General features: G+C 40.6%; 1 protein-coding gene across 1 annotated transcript in view; it reads left to right on the top strand.

Annotated features, from left to right (window-relative positions):
* Positions 1-691: 691 nt before the first annotated feature.
* Positions 692-12445, top strand: part of LOC121912092 (AT-rich interactive domain-containing protein 5B-like) — a 76537-nt gene continuing 64783 nt past the window's right edge. The window contains exons 1-3 of the mRNA XM_042434169.1: positions 692-758; positions 1087-1341; positions 10752-10986. Of these exons, the coding sequence (XP_042290103.1) occupies positions 738-758; positions 1087-1341; positions 10752-10986 (511 nt within the window). The 5' untranslated portion in view covers positions 692-737. The remainder of the gene's footprint in view (positions 759-1086; positions 1342-10751; positions 10987-12445) is intronic.

Genomic DNA, 12445 nt, shown 5'->3' with positions numbered 1-12445 from the left:
CGCCTCGTGAATTCTGTCTCGTGACGCCCCGCTTTCTAACTCGGCCAATTTTGTCTTTAATGCTCGCCTCAAAAATATATAAAGGCCATTATTTTCAGCAAAGCCGAACCTGCGCGCCTGAGCCGTAACGCGCATACCAAGTTCAAGCTCAAAGCAAAGCCGGCACCTCACGGGTCCCACATTGCCTTTTGAGGAATCATTTGATAGCCCTATTAACTTTCATGTAACATTGTTTCTTGAAGGCATCCACAGCAAGCGCCTCAGTGTCATTACTGTGAGAAATGTGCTTTCATACTGAACGTCTTTTACAGAAGTCCTGGAAGAAACATACTTCTGGAAAAGCCCATAAACATAGAATATTAGCTTTTATAGGCAAATAATTTTACGTAATCAATATTTTCTGTTTTTATAAACGACTGGCACCCACTGGTGATCATAAATTTATGATATATTAATAGTTATACCTTAATATTTTATCTAAACACGTGACTAGGCTTAATAGAAATGCGCCAAAAAATAATTATCACAAATTTACTTCATTGAATCAAAACTTACACTCACACATTGAATTTCCTGCAGTGCATTTACCGTAATTCGTATTTTTCCATGACTCCTTACAGACTAATACACGGTGTTTTAAACTCTACAGAAATATGCTCCTTCCAGGACCTTCGGCAATCCATTCAAGCCAGCAAGTTTGGAGAGCGTGTTGAGTTTAATCAATTCATAACGTCGAGATGGAGCCGAACTCACTGAAGGTAACGTTTGTTATCAACCGTCGATTTATTTTATATTCGCATTGCGCTAATCGTTACCGACTGTAAACTGTACTCATATGGCTAATCCACAAAACTTTGACACATTGCATTTAGTATGACCACATCTGTGTCATATGTTGAACATCTAAAAATAGTTACATGATGCTAATTGTGTGCTGAAAACCGATTTCCTAATGTGATATTTGCCAACCGTGCGTATTTACGCAGGGGTGTTATAAATGTTTGTATCCACTTGGCTACGATTTGTTTACCAAATGAGTTGATAAGCCATTCATTATTTAATCAATTTTGTGTTTTTCTTCTACAGTGGGTGGGCTCGTCTTGCGGTTTACATGGACCATATATATTCTATAAAGCCTTTAAATTTAACCGGGACGGCAAACCGAGGATTCTGTCTCTCGGAGACTTTTTCTTCGTCAGATGTAAACCGGAGGATCCTATTTGCATAGCGGAGCTTCAGCTGCTCTGGGAAGAAAGAACAAGCAAGCAACTTTTATCAAGCTCCAAACTTTATTTTCTACCCGAGGATACTCCCCAGGGACGGACAGTCACACATGGAGAGGTAGGAATATTCATCGCCTGGTGAACAATGAAGCATGCTTGTTGTTTTCTCGTGTTTTATTCTGTGTGTTCTCGCTTGTTCGCGGCATTTTATTAAACGGCATCTTTACTGCATTAAGAGTTGGCAGTGGATGTGTAGTCTCCGGTGACACGGGCATTCATAAACGCATGTTATTGATACTGACATTGATGTAACAGACCAGTAAAAGGATCGACCTACAGCGGCATTTGTTCTCTAGTTTTACTTTAGCCTATTTCTATTGTGGTGTCAACTGCTGAATGTGCACTTGTCCAGCTGCGCTCAATAAGGCTGCCGCTGCGCTCTATGGGGTTAATTGTGTTATAAAGGGGAAAATCCGCAAGAATCCTGCACCCATGCTCTGTCATTTCATTTCTTGGTAAAAGCGTGTCAGATACTGACATATGGGCGGAAATTGCGAAACGGTAATGAATGCACGGGATCAAACTGGCTCAGATCGGACGGTACGATAGTTATTAGATATTTTGTAATGCTGCCTGATGTTGAAAGAGGGGAGAGCGAGTCATAAAGCGTGGCAGAGCAAAGCCAGCGCCGACACGTTTTAACTACTCTCCAAGCTTTGCATAATTTTCCATGTGGACATTTCCACCCTCGACAATGTGATATTGTCAGCTCACATTTGAGGCAGCACTTAAGACGCCTCTGTGTTACATTACGCCGTTTGTTGGCACAGAAAGGCAATAGTTATGATTGACTGTGGCCATATGTGGCGCTTGTGATCCGGTTACATCGTTGCACTGAATGGCATTACTCTGATTATTGAGGGGTTTTTCTTACCAGCCATAAAACAAATGATGTGTTGTTTTCTCTCTGATATTCTTCACTCAGCGACAACAGCACTTTAATTACCACTCTCTGCTTTTGATCACTTGCGGCTGGATGGAAATGATTCTCTCCTGCTGTTATATTGTTTATATTGAAGGACAAAGCCGTGTTTGTACTTGACTCTTCCGCTGATGGTTTACTTACATTCTTTCCTCTTGAGTAATAGAGTGGCTATCACATTTCCCTTTCATAAGAAAGGTGGCTATTTATGGCCTGCCGCTTAGACAAGCTATCATCTTTGTGGCAGAATTCTTGTATGAACGCGTATCATCTCCTCAAGCCCTCTCGCTTTAGCCTTTAACACGCTGCAATTATTTAGTAATTACTTTGAGTGCATGCATCGCCGAATCTGAGGCCACACTTGCGCAACGCCATGTGAGCTCCGCCCCTTTCCCAAAGACTTATTTGCATTGCAAAGTGCTCACATTCCAGTCCATCGGGTATATCTGACTGTAAAATATTATATTAACTACCAGAAGGGCTGCTCTGCCAATGCAAATCAAATCTCAAAGAATTTGGGAGTTAAACAGCGTAGCACACAGTGATACAATCATCTGCTGTACTTTGTGTAATTGATGCGAGAGTAAAATCAGAAGGGGAATAAAAGCAGTTTTCCCTGCATGAATTATGCAGCAACTTGCATCACAACGCACAAATCCTGCAAACTCTAGAGAAAGATGCACTCACTTTGAAGTTGCACTCTGATTATAGAATAGGCCAGACTATGAATTAATATAATTTGGGGATGATATGTTTAAGTGCAATGTAGTTGCCTGCAGGCTGACCTCAATTAAAGGGCTTGTCAAATCTTCTACTCTCAGCACATCAGACTACTTACTGTATATTACAGAGTGGAAATTGCCCTGACAACTTCAAGTCAGTTTATGACCTTCATTGAGCCCATTCAGATTCTCGCTGACTTTGCCCCATAACACTAATCTGCACTGCATGAGTCAGCGAGGAGCGCTTACAGATGCAACATATAATCCAAAAAACAAACAGGAAGGGTAAACCTGCCTCATAAAAAAAAAAAAGAAAAGAAAAAAAGCTGATATGAAAACCCGTCGTCCGTGATGTATGAGGGGAAAAGACTATTTGTTTTTGAAATGTAAACATTAGAGAAGAATCCATTTTTAGTCGCACTGGAAAGTGGAGTTTATAAAGCTCACATTAGTCATTTTTCTCCAGGAGCGGTGGCGTATAAAGACAGATTAATGAATGTGGAGTTATACTGAACTGTAAATCTGTAATTGACTGGCTGAAAATCAGGAGTTCAGATTAGGCTAGTGACTCATGCAGATATGAACTTGATAACTCACAGCTCTCAGGAAGTGTGTTATTTTCACAAGGTTTTACTGCTAAATGAGCACAGACCACGTCACGAGGTAAAGCCACAACTTGCTATCATCGAGCCTCACAACATTTATTACAGGATCTTGTTGGACCTGCCCCTGAATATTTCCACACAACATAAAACAGAAACAGTGTCTGACATTTGACATGTAAACAGCTGGTTCCTTGTTGCTCCCTTTCTCTGTGAGATCGCGCTACATATCTTGTAGATTGCTATTATCTTAAGCTTGAAGCCAATATCCCCCAAATACCAAAAGGCAACGACTCTTTCAAGACATCAAAACAGCCTTTATTGAACTAGCTCACCAGAATTGGATTACTGATTCACTTGTGTTCTCAGCGCTGAGGTATGATGTAATTTCCTGGTTATTTCTCAGGTATTTGTTTGCTCTCATCCTCTCCTGCGCTGTGTTTTGTGCTGTGCTGTGCAGTGACAAGAGGAACCAACCCATGACCTACTGTGCTTGTTATTCTTCTGTCACAGGGCTGGAGGTCAATTTCTTTTAAACTGAGCCAGTTTTAAATCCAGTCAGCTATGGCTGGAAATAAAAATAATGATTCATTGAATAAACGTAAGTCATGGTGTCTGTGTTTGCTTAATAGCTGATAAACAGAAACAGAAAAAATGTATTAATCTATTTATTCTGAGTTAATTATTAAGTCCATATGTGGAGGAAGCTCTATTTTTCATTGTATCTCAGCCTGACAAGCAGTGTTTACCCCCACCAGTTGAGCTCTGCTTGCTCTTTAAACAGGCTTTGTGTCGAGTTGCTCACCCATTATGACAAACCCTCTATTGGGGCCTCTGCTCTATTTGTCTGCCTGCAAACTGCCACCGACTAAACAGTCACATGTGTTTTAAAACTCATTGAGTGACACATTATTTCTTCTCACTCCAAATGGCCCGCTCCTCCTGCTGATACTGCTGTAATACGTTCTGTTTTTGGACTCCCCCATTTCAGGAGAGAGCTGTTGTAGATAACCGCTCACCGCACACAACACCCACTTATTGTATACACTTCGCTTCAGGCGGTTAATTGCTTATGCTTATCTTATACTATATATCCCACTTTACTGCAAATACAGCAAGGCACTCTTAATGGGAATTCACAACCGCAGAGAATATTTCTGGATCATGTTATATTAATGTGCTATTATCATCACCTCTGATTTCATCTGACCTCTCTTCTCCTCTATTCTGTCCCTCTAGCTGACAAGGCTTTGGCACGCACACACACACACATACATACACACACACACACACACACACACACACACACACTGACAGGCTGGGGACTGCAGCAGTAGGCCTGTATTGATTGCTGTGGAAAACACTTTGGCATGCGTCCAGAGCCATTTCTTCAGTACATGGCAGTAGTCCATGCATGTGTTTCAGTGCTTGGAAAGCCAGCTTGTAGGGAAATTAGATTGTATTCATTTGCTGCTTCTTTGATTTTTCCTAAGGGAAAAACCCTGAATGGGTAATTCAGGCATCTGGGATGCTAGTTGAGTTAAGTGTAAGTGGCTTAGATATGCGAGCAGCATTTTGATGGATAAGGTCGTTCTGCTGAATGACTTGAGTGTAAATGTGATATGGCACATTTTTACAGTGATCTTTTTTAGAACATCCATACTGCTCCCTTGTCTTATATACCAAATCTCCAAATCTTATTATACCAAATCTCTCCATTCACACAACAATGGCAGGCAGGAATTTAGAGGGGTGGATGGGGTGGGGGGGGTATGGGGGGGGGGTTGTGTGCATGTGTGGCGTGCGCGCATGTGTGCCTCCTCCTGCCGCAGAACAAGTCATTAACTCTGAACACTGCCCTCCAGTGAATTCCTCACCATTGCTGAAATAGCATGTAAATTATTACCAGCTTTTTAGGATAGTGTAATTTAAAACCTTTAAAATGGAATACCCTGGACTTCAAAGGCTATAAAAACCCCCACTAACATTTCCCATTGGTTTAGGAGTTGTCATTCCCGTCCTTCACAATCTTCTGATTCTTTTCACCCAACTGTTTTGTGTCTTTGCAGCCTAAGTAATGATATGTTACAGCAGTGCCTGGTTTGTCAACACACATGAGACTTTTGGTGCTCTTTACCTCGGTTTTTCCACTTTGTCATTGACTAACCACTTGAACAGGCAAACATTTGCCTTGATGCATGACTCCAGTGCCCCCAGCTACAGTGGATCGTTATTATAACCTTAAGGAGAATGCAGCCACAGATGAGAAGCTCTTGCTTAATACAGCCAATGTTGTTCATTCATAACTGCGGTTTCTTAGATGGAGCATGTGGAATTATCATACATTTAGTCTTTTTGTCTGTGTGTGTGCGTGTGTGTCTGTGTGTGTGCATTTGCTAAAATACAAAGCTGCAGTGATTCAAGCGAGCTGACGCAGCGTTTTTGTGGTGTCACCTTACATGATGGATGCCTCACCCACTTTCAGAAAGGGCTTTGAAAACTCCTGTTATCTCGCTATTTTTCTCCGTCATTATATCTGTGAAAGAATGCAAAGTTCATATATCACGCCGGCTCATGTAAGAGCAATCTCTTAATGGAATCAGTGAATAAAAGATGAGTTCAGCACCCCGCAGATATTACAGCAACTTTTATGCATATGAATAAACTGCATGCATTAAGTGGCAGAACATTATGTACAATAACTCTCACCTTTTAAATGTTGTACCTTGAACTCTTTCTAGTCTTGAGGCAGCCTCCAAAAAAAAAACATATTCTAATTCAATTGTCCCTGGCTTACTCCCCAGAGCTCCTTTTTAATTCCCAGATAAGTTTGTTTTGGGACACTGAAGCCAAGGTCAGTCATGGGGAGGGGAGATAGATAATGAACTCATATTGTGTTTCATACCCTCGTTCTCTCTCTCTGCTTCTCTCCCTCTCTGTCTCCTCATTGTCCATGTCACCATGTCCATTACTCAATTACTAATCTCCTTTGGCCTTAGGAATTCCAGCGCTGACCTCTCGGAGGCAGCAGGCTGAAACCTTCCCAGCATGACAGGAGCACTGTGTGTGTGTGTGTGTGTGTGTGTGTGTGTGTACACCCACAGTATAGAAAGACACCCACCCACTGGGAAGTGTGCACCCCTTGACTCTCAAGCTGAAAGTCCTGTCCGAGCGATGAGACGCTCCGCTGCAGAACGCTGACAGTCAGGAATGTCTTCCTCGCCGTTCACGCACAGTTGCGTGGATTCTCGCAGGGAATTGTTCGGAGTGATATGGAATATTTCAGGGTGCATTGTTTCTAATTGGATCACCGAATATAGAATCGGGAATGTCCCTTATGTGCTGTTTTGCCACCAGTAAACCGCCGCATCCATATAAATTGAATGATATGGATTTTAGCGAGTTTAATTTCAATGAGATTGTCGGAGTCATGGGTTGCTGGAACAGAGTTATCTACAGTTTCACAGCAGAAGTCTGTTTTTTTCCACTTTCACTCCATTATGTGCAGTCAGAGCAATAAATTCACTCAGTAATGTTTGTGGCGATATGCTGCTGCAGTAATAACATGAATTATTGATAGAAGAATGGAGACAGAATGTAACATTCAGCTGTTAATGTGTTACTTTGCATTTTAATTCAATCATAAAACGAGCAGTTAGATAGTATATGCATTTATTGACACACCGGAGGTAAAGTTATGGTAACACATTAAGACATTCGGTGCAGGATTTAGAGTGTATAAATGCTCTTAATGCATCTGTGTAGGAAGTGTTACTAAAATGACACAAGGTTGTTTGGTATGTTGCTGATGTGGAGTGTCACCTCTTGGCTGTGGGCTTGCAGTCCTCTGACCTATATTATCAAGTGGCCTGCTGGCTGTGTCTGCCGCTTTGCTAAACTATCAACAGCCTAACTGGAAATGACAGCACAGTGTGGATGGGCGGCATTTACAGAAGAGCAAGGCCCCAAGTTTCAAAAGCACGTCTTTGAAACCGAAAATCCAAGTAGTGTGAAGAAGAATGCGATGCTGGTGAATGGAGTGATTGATCTTTGCAAAGTTTTGTCTAGTGCTGGAACAATTAGTTGCTCACTTGATTTGGCAGAATATTAATCAACAACTATTTTTATAATAGATTAATCCTTTAAGTAATTTATCAAGCAAAAATGTAGGGCTGCAATTAATAATTATTTTGATTATCACTTAATCTGCAGATTATTTCCCCTATTAATTAGTTGATCTATAAAATATGAGAAAATAGTTAAAAATGCCACAGTCACAGCTTCCCAAAGCTTAAGCTGATGTCTTCAAATTTCTTGTTTTGTCCAACCAACAGTCTAAAACTCAAAGATGTTCAATTTTCTGTTATAATGGACTAAGAAAACCAGCAAACACTCACTTTTTGGACTATTGCTCAGATGATTTCTCAATATCAAAATAGCTGATGATAAATTTTCATGCAATTGACTAATCGTTTATTCAACAAATCATTTCAGCTCCATAAAAATGTCAAATATGTTCTTGTTCCAACTTCTCCACTTTGAGTATTTGCTGCTTTCCATGTTTTATCTGATCATGAAATGAACATTTTTGGACTGTTGGTTAGACAAAGAGAAGCAATTTAAAAACATCTTGTGGTTATTTTCACTATTTTATGACACTTTATAGACAGAAGATTAATCAACAGATTCAGAGTCAATCATGAAAATAATCATTAGTTGCAGCCCTAGCTTAGTCTCTTTCTCTCTCAGAGATAATTGTTTTTTTATGTTATACTGGCAGATCAGGCTCGTTGTGTGCGCCGCTGTTGTTGTGAGCGTTTCTCAATAACTGACTGGGTTGGCTTGTTTTCAAGAACCTCTTACATGGAAAAACAGCACATTTCTTAATTCTACAGTATTTTCATAAACATTTCTCAATCAAATTTCATGAGTTATGCAAACCACAAGCCAGCTTTCAGTTTCCTGACTGTATGCGCTGCATCACACAGGAACCCACAGACTTCAGCCGGTGTAAAGTTGGCTGGTAAAGTTAAAAAAAGAAAGAAAGAAAAAAACTGTATGTGGCAAAGCTAATGGATGTAGCCTGTTTTTAGAACTGCGGCTCCGTTCATAGACTGATTATATTCTGGACTGTGTTGACAGCTGCTGAATTGCTCTCACCTGTTGTGTTTTGCTCTCAAGCCGAACAAGTCCCCAAACAGGATCTGTTGACACTTACACACGGCACCATGTCATTCACTTGATTGATATAGCAGGAATGATTGTGTGTTTTTAAGGTTTGCTGTCGCTGTGTGTACGCTCTGGTGTGCTATTGAATGACTTGAAGCATTGCTGTTTGATACACACATCAGCAGCAGAACATTTAGCGCGTTATATTTTGTTTCAAATGGACTCGACTGAAATATTTCTTGGTTTTGTTTCTCTATGTGCTGTCAGTTGATCGCATCAAAGTACAGTAGCTAATTTTGAAGAGATAAAGTACATTGTGGTTTTTGGCTGCAGGCTGAATGCTATTTACTGTTGCTCTACATTATTCAAATGGCCTGTTTTTTCTGAAGGCAGAAACAGCAGTCAGTTTTTCATTGCATGGAAAGCCGGTTACAACCACCCGCCACCACTTGACAGCTGAAGACAGCTCATTATAAGAAGACCGAAAACCCATGTTTGATGTTTCTACTTAGTGAGGGAGGCACAGCTATATCAAGCTATCCCTCGCAGGCTTTTCCTTTATAAGGAAATACTGTCTCCAACTGGTTGGGATTTGATATGCCTGTAGTTGCAGATGATGTGAGAACTGAATATGGGTAATTGTATAGACAGAGCACTCAGAACGAATTTAAAAAGCTGAAAAGTTGTGTGTTCATGTGTTTGTTTTTAGAATATCATGACAAAATAGCAGGAATGCTCTGAAATATTCTATTATAACATGAATAAAGCGGCTTAAAATGACAAAAAAAGACAAAAGCTTGACATTTTAAGCTTCACAAAGGAAAGATTTACTGCGGAGTTGTTTTTATTAGATTGTATAGATGTATCTTTTATTATATCACCCCTACATACACACATATACGTCAATATGGAGTAAATGAGTGTTATTTTAATGTACAGGCTCTCGGAGGGGAAATGTGTACAGGCAGACAGATGCCCGGTAAATTGGAGATAACCAAGGAGACAGACAGACATCAGAGACCTACTCTGAGTGTCTGCGTTTCTGGCCGTACACATCTGTCCTCCAGATTTCCCTGTTTCTGTAATAGCCATCTTCTAGCACACCACTCCACTCTGTTGGTAACAAGCACTTCAGCCATTAGCCCTTCAAATGGAAACACATTTAAGCATCTCCGCTTCCTTCGCTCTCCATTGGACTTGTAATTCTTTGAGTATAAGAGTTATTAAAGAAGGTTTGAATCAACCTTAAGGAAAAAAAAAGTTGAGGCACATACTGGAGAGAGAGCAGATCTTATTAAATAAGCCAGCTCAACAGACTCTGTACACAAGACCACCACAGCTATATTCAGCTTACCTCAGTATCAGCCATGCACATCGCTGCTATAGATTTACAATTATACTTTCCTGACAGTGTCACATTAGTTTCATTGTGTGTCAAAGACCACTAGCTCACAGCTTTCTCCTGTTCATTCATTACATCCCCGCTGTAACAAATCGCATTGCTTCTATTCCTCGACACTTTGAAGGTATAATCATAGTGGCTGAGTGTGACTTGTGATTTAAAAGCATAAAATCTAAGCGTTCATGGTGAATATCAGAAGCCCGACTTCCTAAATGCTAATCAAAATGTCTAAAACATCCACGTCCTCATTGACATTGATTTAACTGCTGGCATAAATTCAATTCCGCAATCATCCACATCATCCATATTCATGGTGCCATTAATTTACTTACATTAATGTGCATCCACAGCCATAATGCTACTTGACGCACATACCAATTTAGTTGATAAATAAGGACGCTCTGTTGTTTGTCCTGTTTCCTGTACTGGTTGTGATTTTACATGATTTTAATACAGACATTGCTCCTGATTATGCTTACGTGCAGATGTGCTGTTTTTTAATGCATTTTTATGAGTCTCTGTAACTAAACAGTTTCAAAACGAATCATAAGATTGTGGCAAAGGTAAATGGTCCATGACCTTGTCATAGTTGCATTTACGTAACTCAGTTTATGTACTTCTGATTGAAATGGGGATTCTGCCTCCTTTCAGCACGAGGTAATTGCAGTGTCTGAGAAGGTGATTGTGCGACTGGAGGACCTGGTGAAGTGGACGGTACCAGACTTCTCAGGATGGGCCCACGGTCTGAAGGCCGAGCCTCTCAAAGCCTCTGTTCTCCTGGAGCTGGGGACCAACGGGAGGCGGGAGGCCCTCCACCGCTACAGAGAGAGCACCCTAACCAGCGGACTCAACTTCAAGGATGTCCAGAGGGAAAGGGCACAGTTAGGTGAGCAGCAATTTCTTTTAGTCTTTTTTTATAAGGCATTTCTTCATTCTTAAAGGTTACTGCAGTGTTTCTAAATTCTCTGCGTTGCGCTGTTAAATGTTTATGTATTTGTGTCCTGTCCCTACCATAAATCAGCTTATGTTTATTGTCCTTTGGTTGGTTTAACAAGTGTTGTCTTGACTGGAGTAATTTATCAGTATGTAGTTGGAATTCCTCCCGATATAATGAGCTGAGAATTACACTAATAGAGGCAGGCTAGAGGTAATGGCAGCGTGTTTGCTAACGCATTACCATCCTAGAGTAACAGCTCTGTTTCCAGAAAACAACAAAGGCAACTCTGCAAAAAAAAAAAATCACATCATTCATCTGGTAATGTCTTTAAATAATTGAGTCACATCAAACTGCCGTCCACAGCACCTCTGACACCTTCTTATCCATCAGTTCAGATCATAATTGGCTGTGTATCTCGGCAGCTTTAAGGATCATTGCTATGTGTGTCTGGGTGGTTGTCTGGCGGATTCATCATGTACACGGTGCTATTAAGTGGCAGTGAATGTTTGATTCCTGCACCAGGCTCTGGGGGTCTCACTACAGCATTAACCATGAATCAGCCCCAACATAAAGCTGGATGTCTCTGCGGATGACTCATCCGATGCAAATAGGAAACTCTGGCATTTGAGCCTAATAATCAGAAAGAACATAATGTTCTCTTTGAAGCTGTTTCCCACTTATTTGCCTCTCTCTCTCATGGCTGTGATGTAATGCCTAATGCTGATTATAATGGTATAATGTAGCTTAGCAAACATGCTAAAAATACCATCACAATTACAGTACGTCTTGTCAGGTTTTAAGTATGTATCCTGTTGATTTAAGCCAGAATTCTAGCTTCATTCCTTGAAATGGTCCTCTATAATTCACTTTTCTAGTAACAGTTTACACCTATGTGGAAGTGAAACCACCATAGTCTTAAAAACATGAGTCTTTTTTTCTGTAGAAAAGGTTGGTTTATTGATGACTCGTGTACTGTGTAATCTTCCAGGAAGGGAAGCGGTTGTGTGTTTCTGTGTGAGGCTGTAATGCCCTTGATTACACGACATTGCTTGAATCGCATACACAAAAAAGACAAGAAGATCAATAGTGGTTTCTTTGTTGTTATTCCAGTAATCAATATGGTTTGATTTTGCTCTTGTGTGAGTGTGTGTGACTGCTTGCTTTCTTAAATAGACGTGTCAGCCGGCTTCTTAAATGATATTATATTCCATATCATGGCTTTCTATAAATATGCTGTATCCACCAGATTTTATAGATTTATCTGTTGCCAGTGTAATAACTCAAGAATGACGCCATTGTTACTGAGGGGTTGGCGTGTGTGAATGCGTGTGTGCATGTGTGTGTGCACGTGTTGCTAATGAGCAGAGCTGCCGTTAATGACTCCATCAGGCTGTTTCTAAATGCACTT

Source organism: Thunnus maccoyii, chromosome 14 (assembly GCF_910596095.1).
Source record: "Thunnus maccoyii chromosome 14, fThuMac1.1, whole genome shotgun sequence".
NCBI classification, from domain to species: Eukaryota; Metazoa; Chordata; class Actinopteri; order Scombriformes; family Scombridae; genus Thunnus; species Thunnus maccoyii.
This window is presented reverse-complemented; position numbering and strand designations above follow the sequence as displayed.